General features: G+C 45.2%; 1 protein-coding gene across 1 annotated transcript in view; it reads left to right on the top strand.

Annotated features, from left to right (window-relative positions):
- LOC133108228 (sodium- and chloride-dependent GABA transporter 2-like) overlaps positions 1–20434 on the top strand; it is a 29696-nt gene extending 9262 nt beyond the window's left edge. Inside the window, exons 3-15 of the mRNA XM_061217697.1 lie at positions 853–987; positions 9351–9491; positions 12043–12124; positions 12474–12606; positions 12869–13003; positions 13142–13245; positions 13459–13583; positions 14316–14428; positions 14783–14920; positions 15241–15343; positions 16263–16363; positions 17047–17217; positions 20294–20434. Of these exons, the coding sequence (XP_061073681.1) occupies positions 853–987; positions 9351–9491; positions 12043–12124; positions 12474–12606; positions 12869–13003; positions 13142–13245; positions 13459–13583; positions 14316–14428; positions 14783–14920; positions 15241–15343; positions 16263–16363; positions 17047–17217; positions 20294–20434 (1622 nt within the window). The remainder of the gene's footprint in view (positions 1–852; positions 988–9350; positions 9492–12042; positions 12125–12473; positions 12607–12868; positions 13004–13141; positions 13246–13458; positions 13584–14315; positions 14429–14782; positions 14921–15240; positions 15344–16262; positions 16364–17046; positions 17218–20293) is intronic.
- Positions 20435–21553: the final 1119 nt, after the last annotated feature.

Genomic DNA, 21553 nt, shown 5'->3' with positions numbered 1-21553 from the left:
TCATTATCCTAACCCGCTTATCCTGAACAGGGTCGCAGGGGGCTGGAGCCTAACCCAGCAAACATTGGGCGAAAGGCAGGAATACACCCTGGACAGGTCGCCAGTCCAACGCAGGGCACAGACACCATTCAGTCACACACTCATACCTACGGTCAATTTAGACTCTCCAATCCGCCTAACCTGCATTTCTTTGGACTGTGGGAGGAAACCAGAGTACCCGGAGGAAACCCACACAGACACGGGGAGAACAAAGCAAACTCCACACAGAGAGGCCCCGGTCGACGGGGATTCGAACCCAGGGCCGCTTTGCTGTGAGGTAGCAGTGCTACCCACTGCACCATCCGTGCCACCACAGACAGTTAGTCTGATAATATAATTAGTACTGTACAATATCGATGTTAGTTCTTATTAATACGATTAGTGCTATACAACATGAACGAGTGAAAAAGCAGGAAGTAAGAAAATGCGAGACTGGGAAGGAATCGTTGAAACCCGGAAATCTCCAAAACCACCCGAATAGTGCAGCACGCAGACAGGGGAGTGACTATGGCTCAAAAACATACAGACACAGACATAACAGGGGATGACGAATGCAATGGGCTGTAATGTATCACAATAAACCAGATATGAAATATTCATGAACAACAAGAATAACAATAAACAAACAGACAAAGTACAGGAACATTACAATATTGTCTGTTTGTGTCCATGTTGCTTACCAGGTTGGAGTGCATTATGGAAAGCTCCCAACCTGAGCGAAACAGACACTCACACTCAGTCTCTGGTTTTGGTCAAATACCTGTTGTGAGATCTTATCTCAAATGTTACCTTTGATTGTGGGTGTACCTGCAGGAGCGTTCCTTGTGCCATATCTGGTTTTTGCGGTGACCAGTGGGATACCCCTGTTCCTGCTGGAGACTGCCATGGGGCAGTACACCCAGGAGGGGGCCATCACCTGCTGGAGGAAACTGTGCCCATTGGCTGAGGGTGAGAGGCCAGAAACCTCTGTGGGCAAATTAATAACAATTGAGATCACTTTGGCTTTACCGACAGGGAGCAATGGAGAGAAGAGGCAAGTTCACCAGCTACAAGCCTGTGATTAAATGACCAGCCTGTCACGTTTCAGGTCTGTCTCACCATGTTTTATGTTGATTTATGTTTATTCATGTTGTCTTAGTCACGTAGTGTTTTATCATGTATTATGTTGTCTAGGTTCGTCATGTTGTTTAGTTATGTTTCGTTACGATTTATTTTCTTGTCATGTTTGGTTATGTTGAGTGATTATCGTCTTAGTTTCGCTTTGTGTTATGTTTCGATGCATGTTTATTGTTTAGTTAACTGGTCGTTGTTATGCATACACTTTTACATGTTTTTCCGCAAACCTTGCGTTCCGCCTTCTCTCTCTCTCTCTCTCTCTCGTTCTGTCCTTCACTCCCCTTATGTTCTATTTGTCTATTTACTAAAACTACTAACGCTAGATCAGGATTGGGTAGAAACTAACAAGACTAATCATGTGTTCATGTTACCTTACGTTTCTCGTGCATGTCATTTACTAATTTACTAATGCTAGGGCAGGATAGGTTTATTACTAACGATTACTAATCTCCTTGTTAAACTTGTCATCCATCGCACCTGTTTTCCATTTCCTTGCTACGCTCTTACTAATTGTCTACACCTGTCTACACCTGCATTTATAGCCCAGTCGCGCAACTGTTCACTGCGAAATTGTCTGCCTCTGTCTTTTCACGCAACTCTTGAGCATTACTTACTGTCTTGATTACACGTTACGATCCACGCCTGTTACTGACCATCGACCATTGATTTCTGTTTTGTGACCTTCGTTTTGTTTTTCGACTACGTCCCCGCCTACCGTTTATGTACTTTTGCCCCGCTGATTGTTTCATGGTTTCGACTCCCGCTTCGCCCACGACTACGCCTCTGCCTGCCGTCCGCCTGTTCATCTGCCCCGCTGACTGCTCTCCTGCTACCGGACCTCCCTGCACGCCTACCGACTACGAGATTGCCTCTTCCCTCGGCACCGTGCTTTTTGTTCGTTTTGTATTTGTTTGGCTGGATCTTCGTGTATGGACTTTGCTTGTATTGACTACGCTCCTGGGACTCGTCCCGAATAAAGCCCTAACGGGACTTTATTTTACTATTGTTTCTGAGTCGTGCATTTTGGGTCCAACCCCCACGCACCCGTCTCAGAACAATTTCGCCACCATGGACCCTGCTGACTCAACTGCCATGTTCCACGCCCTCCAGGAACAAGGAGCCATCGTCCGGCAGCATTCACAAGGAATCTCCGAGCTTCACCTAGAGATTCGTGAACTGTGTGCAGAGATGAGGAGGCTCGCCGTTGCGGTCCTGCCACAACCACGGGAGGAACCCACCCACCCACCCACTTCCCCGGCGGTCAACCCCTCGGGAGCCTGGCAATTCCGGGAGCCCCAACAATCCCCCCCGGAGAGGTTCGGTGGAGAACCTGAGAGGTGCAAGGCGTTCCTACTCCAGTGCGAGTTTGTATTCAGACAACAGCCCCAGACCTACAACAGCGACGACCGTCGGATTGGCTATGTGATGGGACTACTCAAGGGGAGGGCGTTGGATTGGGCTACGGCGGTGTGGTCCGGGGGTTCTTTCCCTCCCCGTTACCCAGCCTTCGCCGACGAGATTCGTAAGGTGTTCCAACACGCATCCAGTGACCAGGAGCCATCCCAGAGACTGATTGCTCTGCGCCAGGGACGGAAGACCGCGGCAGACCACTCTATCGACTTCCGCACCCTCGCAGCAGCTACTAGTTGGAACGATGCAGCTTTGGCGAATCTCTTCCTGGCCAGCCTGAGCGAGACGCTCCAGGACGAGTTGGCGCGACTGGACCCCATCACCCAGCTCGACCAACTCGTGCGCACCACAATCCGCCTGGACAACCGCGCCAGACAACGCCGATCGGAGAGACCGATCCTCCTCGGCAACCCGTACCCCAGGCAGGGCCCAAGTCCTCGACGTGAGGAGCAGCAGTCGGAGGGACCCGAACCCATGGACCTGTCCCGGGCCGGTACCAGGGTCTCGACCGAGGAACGAGCACGCCGCAGAACCACCGGTTCGTGCTTCTACTGTGGGAGGCCGGGTCACACCCAGGCTCGGTGCTCCTTCAGGACCAGGCGACCAGTAGAGGTGAGAGCAGTCGACAGGCATGAGGGTGTTGACAGAGAGAACCATCGTCCCACGCTCACCACGCTGTTGATTCTTCCCGACAGAACAACCCGGATTAACGCGTTGGTGGATTCTGGAGCGGACGCCAATCTCATCGACGAAGTGTTGGTGTCCGAACTGAACATTCCCACCCTCCCTCTACCCCACCCTGAGAATGCGCGGTCGCTGGATGGAAGGACTTTCTGCCGCATGACGCACATTACCATTCCCTGTCAACTGGTCATTTCTGGGAACCATCGAGAGATGATCCAGTTCCGCGTCATCCAGTCCCCCAATGACCAACTCATCTTGGGATTACCCTGGCTCCAGAAACACAACCCCACGATCAACTGGAGTTCCAATCAAGTTCAAGCCTGGGATTCTAGATGTTATCTGTCCTGCTTGCGTTCCTCTCCACCACCAGCTGAGGGAGCACCAGCTCCACCACAGACTCCCAAGCCCTCCCTGGAAAGGGTTCCCACACCTTACCATGACCTGGGCGCAGTATTCTCCAAGATTCAAGCTCAGTCTCTGCCGCCTCATCGACCCTACGACTGCGCCATCGAGCTCCTTCCTGGGTCGTCACTTCCCTCAAGTCGCCTTTACAACGTCTCCAGACCTGAAAGGGAGGCTATGGAGACATACATCCGTGACTGCCTGGCTAACGGACTAATTCGCCCTTCTTCCTCTCCCGTCGGTGCGGGATTCTTCTTCGTCCAGAAGAAGGATGGCTCCCTACGCCCGTGCATCGACTACAGGGAGCTGAACAACATCATGGTGAGGAACAAGTATCCTCTGCCCCTGATGGACTCCGCGTTCCACCCACTTCACGAGCCCACCATCTTCACCAAGCTGGATCTTCGCAACGCGTACCACCTGGTCCGGATCCGTGAGGGCGATGAATGGAAGACCGCCTTCAATACCTCTCTCGGACACTTTGAATACCTGGTCATGCCATTCGGCCTCACCAATGCTCCTGCTGTGTTCCAGGCCCTGGTGAATGACGTTCTTCGGGACTTGTTGGGTCGCCATGTGTTCGTCTACCTGGATGACATCTTGATCTACTCCACTAATGCCAAGGATCATGAGAACCACGTCAGGCAAGTTCTACAAAGGCTTCTAGAGAACAAATTGTTTGTCAAGGCAGAGAAGTGCGTCTTCCACTCCGACACAGTTGAGTTCCTTGGGTTTATCCTGGAGAGGGGACAGATCAGGGCGGATCCCAAGAAGATTCTGGCGGTCACCGACTGGCCCACACCCACCTCACGCAAGCAACTCCAACGCTTCTTGGGATTCGCCAATTTCTACCGTAGGTTCATCCGTTCCTATAGTCAAGTGGTCTCTCCCCTAACCAAGCTCACGTCCCCAGCGGTGCCATTCCGATGGAGCCCCGAAGCTGAGACGGCCTTCACCAAGGTCAAGAGACTGTTCGCTTCCGCTCCCATCCTGGTACACCCCGACCCCACCCGCCAGTTTGTGGTCGAGACGGATGCTTCCGACACAGGGGTGGGAGCAGTGCTCTCTCAGGTGGCGGCCGCTGACAACCGACTACACCCCTGCGCCTTCTTCTCCAAGAAGCTGTCCCCGGCGGAGAGGAACTACGACGTTGGAAACCGTGAGCTGCTGGCAGTCAAACTGGCGCTGGAGGAGTGGAGACATTGGCTGGAGGGGGCCGAGAAGCCGTTCATCGTTTGGACCGACCACAAGAACCTGGCATACCTCCAGACAGCCAAAAGGCTGAATTCTCGACAGGCAAGATGGGCGCTGTTCTTCGGGAGGTTCAACTTCTCTCTCACCTACCGTCCAGGTTCGAAGAACGTTAAGCCCGATGCCCTGTCCCGTCAATTCAACACCTGTTCTGTGCGTGAGATCCCCGAAAACATCCTTCCTACCTCCTGCACCATCGGATCCGTCACATGGAAGATCGAGGCGGTGATCCAGAGGGCTCTACGGGAGGAGCCCGATCCCAGGTCCAACCCCGGATTACGCCTATACGTCCCCTCAGCCGCTCGGACACAGGTGCTGCAATGGGCCCATTCATCCCTCCTTTCCTGCCATCCCGGCTTTACCCGCACCTTGGCGGTGCTGAAGCGGAGATTCTGGTGGAGTGCCATGATCCCCGACACCAGACGCTTCATCAAGGCCTGTACCACCTGTGCCAGAAGCAAGGCCTCCCACCAAGCCCCTGCTGGCTTACTCCAACCTCTGCCTGTGCCCAGCCGACCCTGGAGCCACATCGGCGTGGACTTTGTTACCGGACTTCCCCCTTCCGAAGGTAACACCACCATCCTCACTGTGGTGGACCGATTCAGCAAAGCGGCACACTTCATCCCCCTGGCTGGATTGCCCACCGCCCAAGAGACCGCAGAGGTTCTGGTGAGAGAAGTATTCCGCATTCACGGACTTCCCTCGGACATCGTTTCTGACCGCGGCCCCCAATTCATCTCCCAAGTTTGGAAGGCATTCTGCGTGGCCCTCGGGGCCACAGCTAGCCTCTCTTCGGGCTACCACCCTCAGTCCAATGGCCAAACGGAGAGGGCCAATCAGGATCTGGGGGCCGCTCTACGCTGCGTATCGGCAAAGAATCCAGCCGGCTGGAGCAAGATGCTAACCTGGGTGGAATACGCACACAACACCCTACCCTGCGCTGCCACCGGAAAATCACCTTTTGAGGTCTCCCTGGGCTACCAACCTCCACTGTTCCCTGACCAAGAAGCCGAGATCGCTGTTCCCTCCCTCGCCATCCACATGAAACGGTGCGCCAAGGTTTGGAGGGATGCCAAGGCCGCGCTGCTAAGCACGGCAGACCGTAATCGGCGTTTTGCTGATCGCCACCGCACTCCAGCTCCGGCCTACAAACCAGGTGACTCCGTCTGGCTGTCCACTAAGGACATTCCCCTCCAAACCACTTCCCACAAACTGCAACCCCGCTTTATTGGTCCCTTTAAGATCCACAAAATCATCAATCCTTCCTCCGTTAAACTGTCACTCCCTGCTTCCCTTAAGATTCACCCCACATTCCATGTTTCATGTATTAAGCCCGTATCCTCTCACCCCATATGTCCCCCGGATCCCCCACCACCTCCCCCCCGCATTATTGACAACCACCCCGCATTCACGGTTAAGAAACTCTTGAACATTCGTAAGAGGGGCCGTGGGGTGCAATACTTGGTTGACTGGGAGGGCTATGGCCCTGAGGAGCGTTCCTGGGTCGCTCCCAGTCTCATTCTGGACAAATCGCTTATCAGAGACTTCCATCGTGACCACCCTGATAAATTCCAAGGACCGCCAGGAGTCGGTCATTAAGGGGGGGGTCCTGTCACGTTTCAGGTCTGTCTCACCATGTTTTATGTTGATTTATGTTTATTCATGTTGTCTTAGTCACGTAGTGTTTTATCATGTATTATGTTGTCTAGGTTCGTCATGTTGTTTAGTTATGTTTCGTTACGATTTATTTTCTTGTCATGTTTGGTTATGTTGAGTGATTATCGTCTTAGTTTCGCTTTGATTTATGTTTCGATGCATGTTTATTGTTTAGTTAACTGGTCGTTGTTATGCATACACTTTTACATGTTTTTCCGCAAACCTTGCGTTCCGCCTTCTCTCTCTCTCTCTCTCTCTCGTTCTGTCCTTCACTCCCCTTATGTTCTATTTGTCTATTTACTAAAACTACTAACGCTAGATCAGGATTGGGTAGAAACTAACAAGACTAATCATGTGTTCATGTTACCTTACGTTTCTCGTGCATGTCATTTACTAATTTACTAATGCTAGGGCAGGATAAGTTTATTACTAACGATTACTAATCTCCTTGTTAAACTTGTCATCCATCGCACCTGTTTTCCATTTCCTTGCTACGCTCTTACTAATTGTCTACACCTGTCTACACCTGCATTTATAGCCCAGTCGCGCAACTGTTCACTGTGAAATTGTCTGCCTCTGTCTTTTCACGCAACTCTTGAGCATTACTTACTGTCTTGATTACACGTTACGATCCACGCCTGTTACTGACCATCGACCATTGATTTCTGTTTTGTGACCTTCGTTTTGTTTTTCGACTACGTCCCCGCCTACCGTTTATGTACTTTTGCCCCGCTGATTGTTTCATGGTTTCGACTCCCGCTTCGCCCACGACTACGCCTCTGCCTGCCGTCCGCCTGTTCATCTGCCCCGCTGACTGCTCTCCTGCTACCGGACCTCCCTGCACGCCTACCGACTACGAGATTGCCTCTTCCCTCGGCACCGTGCTTTTTGTTCGTTTTGTATTTGTTTGGCTGGATCTTCGTGTATGGACTTTGCTTGTATTGACTACGCTCCTGGGACTCGTCCCGAATAAAGCCCTAACGGGACTTTATTTTACTATTGTTTCTGAGTCGTGCATTTTGGGTCCAACCCCCACGCACCCGTCTCACAGCCCTTTCATTTGAAATCTCCCAGTGTGGCTAGGGGTTCATTTGAATGTTTCTCACATGCAAACCTCACTGGGTATTATATGCAAACTGCGTTGGCATAAAATAAAATACCAAAAACAATTCTGAAGGGCACTGTTGAATGAATGCAGAGTTGTTATTAATTGTGACTCTAGGCTGCTGGAGGGGCTCATCGTGTTACATTACATTACATTATTGGCATTTGGCAGACGCCTTTATCCATGAGCGACGTACGGTTGATTAGACTAAGCAGGAGACCTGTACCTTAACCACTATGCTACAGGCTGGCACTATTTTAAGTGTGTGGAATAGCCCAATGTGGATCAGGTCAATTTCTGTTTCTGGGTGTCCAGCATCCTTGCAGGGCAGCTAATAATTTGCTGCAATGTCTACACTCAGTGAGCAAAACAGGTGAACCTCTTGACCACGTCTGCATGCTTTTATGCATTTAGTTGCTGCCTCATGATTGGCTGATTAAATATTTGCATTAACAAGCTGGTGTCCAGGTCTACCAAATAAAGTGCTCAGTGAGTGTATATTACCCAAACCAAAGTTCATCTGGGACAAGTAATTTATAATGACTGTCATTACAATATTGCTTCTACATCAGAATGTAGCTCTCTGAAGCCAAGAGTTTAACTGCTTCGGGAAAGTGGGATAATCACACAGAGAAATAGTCATGAAAAATGACTGACTAAAATGGCTCACTAATCCCTATCCCCTAATCCCTATTAAGTGTTAAGGATTGTATGTAAGGTGGGGCAGTCCCCTTAGCAGCCTGAAATGCCAACACTAGGGCCTTGAATCGGATGCGTGCGGAAATAGGAAGCCAGTGGAGGCCAATGAGGTGCGGGGTGACATGAGCCGACCTGGGCTGACTGGTGATCAGGCAGGCTGCAGCATTCTGGACCAGCTGGATGGGCTTAATGGCACAAGCTGGGAGACCAGTTAGGAAGGAGTTGCAGTAATCCAGGCGGGAAATGACGAGCGCCTGGACTAGGAGCTGGGTGGCTTTCTCCGTTAGGAGATGACGGATACGGCGTATATTGTAGAGGAAGAACTTTGCGAATGGCAATTTTTTTTTTCATACACAGTCTCTAGAAAACCACTGACATACCATTTAGCTTGTTCATAAATCAAGACTTCTGTAGAGGTTCTGCTTTTGATATAAAATCAAATTATATCACTTAATGCCCAAGAACAAGCATCAGTTCACTTAGAAGATTGCTATTTGAACTTTTGACCAATAGACATGGTAGATGGCGAATTGTAAGTCATGTCAACTATAAGAAGACGCTAGCTAGGAAACTGTGCCACTTACTGTAGTGGAGGAACTGCTTAACGTATATTAATGTAAAAAAAAACTTTCACCTTTCTAGTAGCCATGGTTGCTTGCTAGACATTATGGTACATTGTGGGACATTTTTAGTGCCCTAAAATGTATGCCAATTTTGATTTAAGAATTTGGACACTAGACCAAGTTGGCTGATGACCAAAATAGTACACAAAACAGCTCAAGCTAGGTTTTGAAACAGCTGGTGGCTGGCATTTCAAGCTGGTCATAGCTAGATTTTACACCAGGGAGTATATAGGAAATAGGGAGCAATTTTGGAGAAGAAACCACAGCCGGCATTCATAACCAGAAACTACACAAAGCAGCTTTCAAACCAACAACTGCTATTGCCAGCTGCTAAGTGAATGTATGTGTATGTATATATGTTTCAGGGGTTGGCTATGGAAGTCAGCTGATCCTGATTTACAGCTGCATGTCTTACATCATCATCCTGGCCTGGGCCCTCTTCTACCTCTACTTCTCCTTCAGCTCTGAGCTGCCCTGGGCCAGCTGCTCCAATACCTGGAACTCAGGTAAAGTATGAAATGTTGTGTAACACTGGGCTGGCTATAATAACAGCTGAAATACAGGCAACATATTCTTTAGCTAAAATCCATGGTAGATAAAGGTACAAAGTCTGTCTCTAAGCTACATTGAGCTGGTTATAATACTCATAACCCCAATTTTAGTTGTGTACCACAGTCGCACAGTCCTTCAGAGTGACAGGAAAAAATAATGTACAGCAAATTCAGATCAATGAAACATGAGAGACATATTATTGTAATTACAATGCATGCCTGTTATGGCCCAAGAATCCCTCGCATTATAATTACTGGGAGTTGGAATGGCCGAACATAAAAAATTGCCATTAAAGGCATCAAGAAACAACAGAGTTGGGAATAGACATCACAATTATTGAATTTACTGACAGATAAATTTATGTGGGCAGCCTGTAATAGACCAGGCTGACAGCCTGTAATACTAAGGGCGGCCTTTAGTGTAGTGGTTAAGGTAAATGACAGGGACACGCAAGGTCGGTGGTTCTAATCCCGGTGTAGCCACAATAAGATCTGCACAGCCGTTGGGCCCTTGAGCAAGGCCCTTAATCCTGCATTGGGGGAAGATTGTCTCCTGCTTTTTCCAATCAACTGTACGTCGCTCTGGATAAGAGCGTCTGCCAAATGCCAATAATGTAATGTAATGTAATATGTATCAGCAAACCAGACTAAATAGTGTCATAATGACTTTACTTTGGAGTGACATTCATGACTGTTTAAGGTTCTGTTCAACTAAAACATTTTTAGTCAAATCCAACTTTTCTGTTTACTGCTGCAAATCATCCTTCAAATATTAAACTTTCAGGATAATACCACCTTTTGAATGATTACGCCATGTGTATGGTGAAATGAGTATAATTATTTACCATGCCTACCGTTGAGTCGATTTTTTCAAAAGCAGATTTTGGACTCTATTACAGGACTCAAGAACCATTTTTCTCAGTGCATAGTAGTCCTATCATCATGGAACTTTGCAAACCTTTCTCATCTCTCATTTAGAATGTGAAATAATGATAACAACATCTTACTTGGTTCAGATTATAGACTGCTACAAAAATGTTCACAAGTATGCAAATGAGCTAATTTACATCATTATAACTGAAGTATGTACCTCTGAAATGATCTGGAAGACCAGCGTTATTTTCTCCTCATTTTGCAATTGTTTAAAATAAATATCACTGATGAACTACTGCATTTGACCCTGTAAACCGATGTTGTGCAGACAAACTGTAGAATAACATAACATAACATAATGGCAAGAACAGGCCATTCAGCCTGATCGCCTTTTCCTACCCCTAAGTGTGCCTGAATAGAATCGAACATCATAGCACATTGACCACTCGCTGGGCCTCATTTATCAATATCTTCGGAAATCTGTGTGCAAATGTATGTGTGATCGGAAACGAACTAAAAATTCGCGCGGGATTCATGAAACAGGAACTCATGACATCTTCTATGCCATGATGTTTTCTTATAATGGATTGACCGAATTACCCTGCACCTTCCAATTGGGAAAAACGTTCACGTCAATCTCGGAAATGAACTGCGAGGAAAAAAACAAAACTCATGAACAAATGAAGCGCTCACATGCCATGCCACTTCTATACCATGATGTTTGAACGAGAACTCGCCTTTAGTGTTCATTGTTTCTTCTGCGAGCCTTACCAATTGACTTGGTATTTGAATATGCGCTTTTTCCGAAGTAGGCTACACCATGCCCCAAATCTTCTAATAGGCCAAAGTAATGGATAGAGAGGCCAGACGGCCTAAGCAGGCAACGCCCTATTTATAGCAAACTTTTTACGTGTTTTATTGAATTTATATTATACCCCACTTAACCAATAATTAATCAGGTTTACTGGAATGAAACATCACCCATTTTCATGTTGAATTCTGTTGCGTTTTTATATGATATGAATAATTACAACATTCAGTTGGCTTATTAAAATAATTTTGCCTCTCAAAATCAAAATAAAATACAAACGAATGAATGAATAAACGCACAAAGCACTCTTTACAATCGTGCGCTTTCATTTCCGCTTTCATTTTTTCTTCTCTAAATCCCACATTATTTGTGGAAATGCATTTCCGATGGATTTACTGTGAATTTCGTTCGGCCAATTTCCATTTGTGCCCTCTCGTTCTGCTAACCGAACTCAACCAGAAGAATCCCCTATAATTCACTTTGTTAATCCCTTTAATGAATTTAAATGCCTCAATCAAATCCCCCTTAAACCTCCTTTTACTAAACTTAAAGAGATTAAGCATCCTAAGTCTATCCTCGTAACTCTTATCTTTTATACTTGGAATAAACAAATTACCTTGTGCTCGAGCCATTGTAGTATGAAAAACGGTCTGTCAAAGCATGGTACTAAATGGTATGTCCAGTTAAAAGAAAGCCCATAGTATAGCTAACTGTAACCACTCTTCAGTATGGGAGATTAGGTATGGAACCTTCAAATGGCCTGCAGTGGTGAGCATTGAGTCTGTTTTGATGATTTAGGAAAGGTTACTCTCTGTGCTTCAGATCACTGTGTGGACTTCTCCAATCAAAACCTCACTGCAAACTGGACCAACAACTCATCTTCTGCAGCCATCGAGTTTTGGGAGTAAGTCTGCAGACTGACTTCTGTAGGGCTGCACCTCCTACAGCATTCGGGGTTATAGAACTGGGAAACCAGAGATTGTGGGTTCAAATCAAAGGTACTTAGCCTGAATTGCTTCTGAAAATATCCAGTTGTGTAAATGTCTGTAAATTGTATTAATTGTTCTGGATAATATTGTCTGCTAAGATTAATAAATTAGGTGATGTGTAAGGGTATAGTTTGCAAGTATATGTGCGGATGGAGCACATTGGCCTAGTTTCACCTTTTCACATTTATGCTTGCACAATAATAACTGCTTTCTGTCCTTCATTTTCTTGTTCCTTCTTTCTTTCCCTCTCTTCCCCCCTCCCAGGAGACGTGTGCTGCTGATCTCGGGGGGCATTGAGGAGGTGGGCAGCGTGAGGTGGGAGCTGCTCCTGTGCCTCATCACTATGTGGGTCATCTGCTACTTCTGCATCTGGAAGGGGGTGAAGTCTACAGGCAAGGTCTGTCCCGGATTTACTGACAGATAAAAGTAAAGAATTTCCTTAAACAAGGTCCCTCTCAGAAGATTGAGACCAACTAAGTAAAAGGCTTAACACGTTGTGACAGGTCTGGAATTTAACAGACTCAAACAGGGACATACAGTATCAACCAGACTGACATTTTGTATTTATTTTTTCATACTTTTTTATGAATTTATTTATAATATTTCTCCATAGAAATGAACCAGCATTTCTCTCTCTCTTTCTCTCTCTCTTCCATCAGGCAGTTTATTTCACAGCTACATTCCCATACGTGATGCTTTTGGTGTTGTTGATACGAGGGCTAACTCTACCTGGAGCTCTGCAGGGGGTGGAGTTCTACCTGTACCCTGACCCCTCCCGCCTGGCAGACCCACAGGTAAGTACTCCATAACACCAGCTGCACCCCATCACCTTGTCACAGTAAAATGTCTCTTTCCTAATTTCACCCAGCCAGGGAACAAATGAATTTGTTAAGCAACATCCAATATGTTAAACGTTTGTGATGTCACTGCAGGTGTGGATGGAGGCAGGATCTCAGATCTTCTTCTCCTACAGTGTTGGAGTGGGTACTCTGACTGTGCTGGGTAGCTACAACACCTATAACAACAACTGCTACAAGTAAGGCCCAAGCTTCGGGCAGAAACGCAGAGGAAAACAGTCAGGTTCTTAACCATAAATATGCAGCTCTGTCCGGTGTAATACTCAGATACCAACACACATCCTGCATGCCACTTAGCAGTGAACACTTAATTTCCTTCACCTTGGAAGAAACTAAATGCATAAATGAGGGCTGGTCAGAGAATGTTTAGCCTCCTGATGGTGTTTCTACAGGGACAGTTTATGGCTGTGTCTGCTGAACAGTGGGACCAGCCTGGTGGCAGGATTTGTGGTCTTTTCTGTGCTGGGGTTCATGGCACATGAGCAGGGTGTCCCCATCGCAGAAGTGGCAGAATCAGGTACTTTGTGCAGTATGTCAAAACAAATTATGAAGATGTAACAAATATATAAAAATACAACAAAACGAGCTGCTGGTTGGATGATTCGGGTGAAGTTCCACACTGGGGTGCATGACTGAGCCTCATGGCTTTGCATTGAATCCAGGCCGTGACCCGTGTCGACTGTGCCCGGTAGTTGCACAGGGTGACACACAGTTGGCTCCCGCATTTCCCAGGGGATGAGCGGGGTCCATCGGGGAGGGATCCACAGTTAATCACTCTTGGCCAAGCCCCGCCGGTCGCTTGTATGACTGCAGGTGTCATGGATGTCCCAGCTCTCCCAAATCCGCACGGTGCCTTCTGCATGCAATGCGGCTGACAGTTGTGTATTCCAGATTTGGGTGAGCATTTGGTACAGCCCCAAGCTGGGTGGCAAAATATACGATGTGCTCCATAACACCTGGGACAAGGACATATTACTCTGTACTCTGCACCTTTGTAATCAAGCAATTCACATGTGGTTAGAGTGCACATTCTCAACTTTCTCAGAGTATTTATACACTTAGTCTATACACCATGTAGACATTTCAGCACGTTTGTATACATTCTCCCATTTCAGGGAAACAGAAAATTTGGGACAGACAGCCGGAGAAGAGTAAGCATTGTATTATTTTTTTTCCTCCAAATCGTTCTTTGTCCTTCAATCTCCTCCTGTCTCTCTTTCCCATGTTCTCCCCTGCTCCCTGCTCCCAGGACCTGGTCTGGCATTCATTGCGTACCCCCAAGCAGTAGCAATGATGCCCCTATCTCAGCTGTGGGCCGCCTGCTTCTTCATTATGATCATCCTGTTGGGCCTGGACACTCAGGTAATCAGTTTCCTGGCTGCGGCTCGCCTCTCCTGGCTGCTGAGTCTGTGATACTGCTGCCACTACTAATGTCTGTGGCCATGTTTACTTCTAGATCCTTCCAGTTTGGTTCTTGCTCGTCATGAAGGAAAGCTGTGCTGAGCTTGCAAGGCATCATGCTGGGTTACAAGAGAGCCCAGCACTTGCCAAGCTAACGGTGCCACAGTTCATAGTTAATTATGAATCATAATTTTCAGAGGAAGAATTGCGTGAGCGATTTTTTTCTCTTTCCTTTCATTTTCTTCTCTTCCCTCGCTCTCCTTTTCTCTCCCTGCCTCTCTCTGGTGAACCCTGGGCTGTCTGTCTGTTTTTAAGTTTGTGATGATGGAGGTAGTGATGACGTCGGTGACAGACCTGTTTCCCAAAGTACTCCGGAGGGCTGGGCGCAGAGAGATCTTCCTCCTGCTCTTCTGCCTCACCTGCTTCGTCTTGCAGCTGGTGATGGTCACACAGGTGAGAAGACAGCTGGGATAGAAATAGATAGAAATACATTCAAATAGACACTATTTTACTATTAATTTCCCTCATTACTGACTCCTTTGGCGTACAGATTACAAAGATAATATCTTAATTACTACCAATTTTTAATAATGCATGATGATAGAAGTAGTCCAGTTTAATTTCCTTGTTCAAGACTACAGGCCATATGAAAGAATATTGCATGATACTAATCATATCCACAATTCCAGATCTCACACAAAGCACACATCTCAGTCTCTTCCTGACCTTATTTTCCTATATCTGCTCTTGTCATTTCCCGTTCTGTCCAACAGGGGGGGATGTATGTGTTCCAGCTCTTCGACTACTATGCCTTTAATGGGGCCTGTATGTTCTTCCTGTGTGTGTTTGAAGTTCTGCCCATGGGCTGGCTGTTTGGTGAGTGCAGGACTTTGCTCAACGGATTTAGGAAGATAGCTCGCTGTATTAACACATTACTGCGCAAACAACAAACTGTACCTTTCCAATCCAACACTGTATGGAAATAAAAAAGAAAATAATGGCACCAAATGGGAATGGGTTATGAACAAGAACTGATTCAGAGTACTCGTAATGTACAGATGATAATGAAAATAGTTGCATATCTAAAATTACTTTTTTTTTTAATTTATGAAATTCGAAATATGTACATCACGGCAGAGAAATGCATAGCCTACTTAAAAAATTAAGACCATGATTAAAATGTTTTTTTACCTTGGCCTGTCAATAGCCAATAAGAAAAAAGTGTTGACACTTAGATGGCAGGCCCAGTTCTACAGGGGGTGCAAAAAACCCTTAGATTAATATTTTGCACCCTCAGTTGAATATTGTAATAAAGCTTTAAAAAGCGCTACAAATGTTCAGCAATGGAGCTCATATTACATGCAGCAGGCAGAATTACGTGATGGCATTACATTTGGTGACAATTTTGACCTATGGGGGCCGCAAAGAAGTTACGGTCAGTTAGACTATGTTGCAAACCTTTTTAAAATGTTATCAGAAGAATTAATTATGACTTTGTTTGTTATAAATAAATGAATAAATAAATAAATAGCAATCCTACAAGTTTGCAAAGTACTTATTATCGTAGGTGTATGAAAATGAATAAAAACATTTAGGAAAGTAACCCGGGAACATGAATATTGTTTTACTCTCATAATAATATTTAGCATAAAATCAAGCGTTGTGCTTTAAGCCAGAGAGCCATGTGAATAACAAAGGAAAATGCAATTTTCCATTCCCTGGTATTTCATCTTATTTTGTTCCTCAGTTGAGTTTCCCTTTATACACAACACTACACTTGTTTGCCCTGGAGCAGGGGCGGAGCGCATGATGGATGTGATCGAGGACATGACCGGGGAACGGCCCAGCCTCATCTTTAAGCTCTGCTGGCTCTACTTCACCCCACTGGTGACCCTGGTGAGTTTGACTCACCCCCACTGTGGGATGTCCAGAGACAGAGCATCTGCCTGACTCACGTATTACAGGACAACCTCATTATTGCACAACTCAAGTATGTTGCATTTAAGATTGAATAAAACTGCAAATTTTAGTCACATTAATTTGCATGAATGAGAATAGCAGAACTTGTACTCACAAACAAGATGTGTTGTGCATAGGAAAGCTAACATTCACATGTGTAAAGAAAATGTCATATGTAAACTGGGCATTTGTAAACAGATTATAGGTTACGTTTTCCTGCTCTCATCTTAAAAGTGGGATTATTATTATAGTTTGTACATGCAGGCTACTCCATTAAGTCCTCCAGTCTGCGAGTACAGGGCAGACCGGAAATTTGAATTCCTGTGAACTCTGGAGAGGCTAAGGCTGCCGAGTTGTATAATTGAAGGGGCCCCATGCTGAGTCTGAATTCACAGCATGTCAAACTTTGGGTGTGGATGGGTTATGACAGTAGATGATCAATAAGTAAAAATTAAAGGTCTAGGAAATAATAAACTGGTCACTGAGTGTTTTTGACTGCATAACTGTGTGACCCAGTTTCAATAACTGAACTCAATTTCATGTTATTTCTACTTCTATGACACAATGGCAGTATGTTTGTAACATGTATTAAACCTTCCACTCTTCCTCCTCTCCCGTAGGGATCCTTCATCTTCTCTGTGGTGAAGTACCAGCCCCTGACCTTTAACCGCTGGTATGTGTATCCAGACTGGGCGTACGTGCTGGGCTGGCTGCTGGCCCTCTCCTCTGTTGTACTGGTGCCGGGGTGGAGTCTGGTCAAGCTCTCCATCAGCACTGGCACTCTCAGACAGGTGAGGCCTGGATCCCTTGTCTCCACAGCTGTGCAGAAAGCTAGCCTTGTTTTTACTGTCCCACCCCCTTACCCAGGGTGTTTTACCGAATTGCACACAAACACACACATATACACACACACACACACACACACACACTCACAACATCAGTAGATATGCAATGAGCCAAATTCAAGGCAGGTGGGTGTGGATAGAGCTGTCTGTCCTGTACAATATGTAGTGCGGCCTGTAGCGTAGTGGTTAAGGTAAATGACTGGGACACGCAAGGTCGGTAATTCTAATCCCGGTGTAGCCACAATAAGATCCGCACAGCCGTTGGGCCCTTGAGCAAGGCCCTTAACCCTGCATTGCTCCAGGAGAGGATTGTCTCCTGCTTAGTCTAATCAACTGTACGTCGCTCTGGATAAGAGCGTCTGCCAAATGCCAATAATGTAATGTAATGTAGTGAAAAATAGTGTAGAGTCTGTTTCCATTCTGTAGTCTGTTTCCATTCTTACTCCTACCTAGGCAGCACACTATCAGTCTTATCTACTGACAGCTTATGCTAGAAAAGAAAAGTGTCCATATTTTGTATTTTTTCTTAAATATATGATGAGTATGCTATGTCATTGTTTTGGTTTGGTGCTGAATGGACCTAGAAGCAGATCCAAACAATAGGTGGAAGTATTTTACAGATCAGTGGTATTATTATGTAATAGTAATTACATTTCATATGTATATTTTATAAAACACTTGCTTAGCAAGATCCCTACCATTATTATTTTTCTGCTGACAGAGATGGTCTGATCTGTGTCACCCTGGTGATGACCTCCCCCTGACCCGGAAGCAAATGGCTGAGCGAGCGCTTGCGACTACTGCCACAGAAATGGAAGAGTTGAAGACCAACTAATTAATTTTGCAGATTTGTTTAGTATTTTTTAATGGGTTACATCCTGGTAACACACCTGATTTTGCTTTCCAACACTCAAAGTTCAGTAACACATTTGGAAAGAAAAAAACAAGAAATGAAATTAACCCTTTGCACTCTGATGAGCCCTTTCTCTAAGAGGCATACAATCAGAATAATAAATATAGCTGCAAGCAGCACCTGACAATGTCTCATTGTTGCTAATTACTAATAAACAGCTGCATATTTGTATGTGTATGTGGTTTGCAGAATATAGGCCTATGCATTTTAACAATGCATAAGTATATGCACAATGTTTAAGTACAACAACACAGTCCTGACCCAGCGTGCCTTACCCTGTTCCCAGAGCATCAATGGCAGGTGCTCGTAAAAACTAGATAAGCTCCAATATATTGTACGTCTTTAAGAACTTTAAAATAAAACAAGACACATGTTTGTAGCATGCAATTGAGAAGCACTTTAAAGGCTTGAAAGTAAAGTGATTAGCTACGTGATGCGTAATTACAAGCAATTTAGCTGGCTAACTCACGGAGACTTAAACATTACATACGTTATTTCAGTGTGTTAAGCAATAAAAATGTTGTTTATAAAGTAAATGTTGAGCTTGTTGTGTACTTGCACTTATGGACAAGCTCTTTTACAGTGCTTTGTGAACTCCACCGCTGTTTTCAGCCGGCATTAATTTAACGGAAGTAAGATCCATATAGTTAATCGCAAATGATTATAGGATATAATGACAACAAAAATTTGCATTTTGGCGACGCAGACTCCCCAATGCACAAGTATAAATGTTCTCCATGGCGTAGGGCCTACGCCGTAGCCTCCGCATAGACTCAACACAGAAGTATAAATCAGGCTTTAATTCTGCAAAGTGTTCGCACCTGTTCTCTATAACTACATTCCTTAAGTCTGTGCGATTGTCTACTCCCTAATCCGGAGCCGTTTGTATTACATGTGAGTCTATGTGAATCCAGTCCCAAGTCTTCGTTCCTCCATTATTATTGTATGATTGCCCTTTCATGTGTCTCGCCTGCTGTCTACTTGTTCGACCGCTCTCACTCCCATACCCATAGGTTGTCTCATTCCCCTGTGTATTTAAACCAGATTTACATGTGGCCAACAGGGCTTCTGAAGTTGAATACCCCTGACCTGTGGTTTTAATGTTTTAAATGGCTCTTGAATTGATTGTTTTGATCCCTGTAAATGTAAACAAAAACATAAACAATGGACTGAAATGCCATATATATTTTTGGTCATGATTGCTTGTGGCGTTGCTTGTACAATCTAGGAGGCGCCCGAAGATGCTGATAAAGATAGCCTTGCAAACATGTTCCCTTCAAAATGCTCTTCTTACAATGATAGCGTGTTATTCAGTTTCCCTCCGGGGATCAATAAAGCAATTTCTTTTTCTTTCTATCTATCATTCACCGACAGTAACCTTGCTTACAAAAGTCACGGTAATTTCTGCTGCCCAGGTGGCTTACGTAGGCTGTGTAGGCCTACATGTCATCTTCCTAACTTAACCTTTTATGCTGCGTTCCAGACAACTCGGAAGTCGAACTTCTACTAGGAAAAGTGCAATAGAACGTCACTCAACGATATAAACGATATAAAAGACGTCAAGGAAGCAAAGGCAAAAAAATGGGACAGTGGGGACAGTGAAATAATTTTATCACCTGTTCCATAATATGTAGAACCTGAGACAGAGTTACGAAACATTTTAATGTTTGCAAAGACGAGCTGTTACAAAGTAGCTGTAGCACACCTCGTCATATTATAATATTTAAAAAATCAGATCATGTATAGGCTACACAGCACGAAGCAAAGTTTTTTTATCTGTTTAAATTGCCTGAAATGTAATTCTGTGGTCCTTGTAAGGTATTTTTGGGGCGTCAATTTATGGTAATCATAAGTTCAGGACATGCACTTTTGACAGACAGATGAGGCCTGGATCCCGTGTCTCCACAGCTGTGCAGAAAGGGGTCATTCAAGCAATATCTCTGGGGTTTCTCTTTTTTTAATTAAATGTAATTTTCAATATTGGCATTGTTATTCATGGAGTAGTTACATTTCATATCTCTTCATATCTCTATTTCATATCTCTATATCTCCATTCTCCTCTGACGTTGCGCATCAGGATCCATACCGTTATTATTTTTCTGCCGACAGCGATTGTCTCATCTGTGTCACCCTGATGATGACCTGCCCCTGACCCGGAAGCAAATGGCAGAGCGAGGGAATGCAGTTTCTGCTAGTGTTGAAAGAGAGTTCAGGTGCTTACCAACACAAAAGTGGAAATTGAAGTGTTAAAAGTGTGCATTTGAAAATCATGATCTAGATTACTGATTCTAGAGGGTAGTTCTTCTCAGGTATGGCTTTACAGTAACACAAATAACCAACAGTGGTATGCAGAAGAGCATCTCTGAACACACAACGCATCATCACTTTAAGTGGATAGGCTACAGCAGTAGAAGTCTAATAAATACCTAATAAAGTGCTCGGTATATACCTGTGTATATACCTGTCTGTTTTGTTCATTTGTTGCCAGATTGTAATGTGCTCCTGCCATTCCCTCCAGTATTTTTCCTGTCTCATCTTCTCGTGTCCTGACCCCTTTTGTTTCCGACCACTGCCTTTTGCATTTCCCTTCGTGTTCGTGTTTGACCCACTGTGTTTGGACTCTGTTTGGATTAGCGGCTTGTGCTTTTGGATTTTGCTTCTGTTTATCTGCCTGTTTGGACTGCCTTACTGTTATCAACCTTCTGTCTGTGACCATGACTATGTTTTTCTTTGTTATATCTGTCTGCTTCTTTACCAAACTTCTGCCTCTATTATCGTTTAAGAACTGCCTAGTTGGCTCTATACCTGCTTGCCAGAGTTAATAAAGACTTTGATTGGAACTCCTGTGGGTTCGCGCTGGGTTCATTGTTCTGAAGCCTGATACTTAAATAGTGACCTGGACCGCTGGCAGCAAAACATTTCTAAAAAATCAATGACCCACCTCCATATTTGTGAGTAGGTATGAGGTTATTCTCCTTATATGCATTTTCCTCCTGTAATTCCTACAGTCCTCATTTTGGTAAGGGAGAGAAACAAGGTGTGGGGAATTGACTGAGGGAGGGGTTAGAGGATATAGCACAGAGGCACTGATCAAATAAATACATTGGACTAGATTAGGGGCTAGATAAGGTTGTAAATTGGCCTACTACAAGGTGATATACTTCAGTGGGGGTTGACTGTACTGAAATTGGCTCCCATGTTTTCCAACATTCCCTACTTTTTTTAAATAAAGAGTGTAATGTACAAATGTACAACAAAGTTATTTCTTCATTACTATCAGTGACTTTCTCAGACTGATTTTTCAGATTTTTCAGATTGATTTTTCTCATCTGAGCAGTGTAGACTGGCATAAGGCAGACCCAGGGAGTT

Source organism: Conger conger, chromosome 13 (genome assembly GCF_963514075.1).
Source record: "Conger conger chromosome 13, fConCon1.1, whole genome shotgun sequence".
Classification (NCBI taxonomy): Eukaryota; Metazoa; Chordata; class Actinopteri; order Anguilliformes; family Congridae; genus Conger; species Conger conger.
This window is presented reverse-complemented; position numbering and strand designations above follow the sequence as displayed.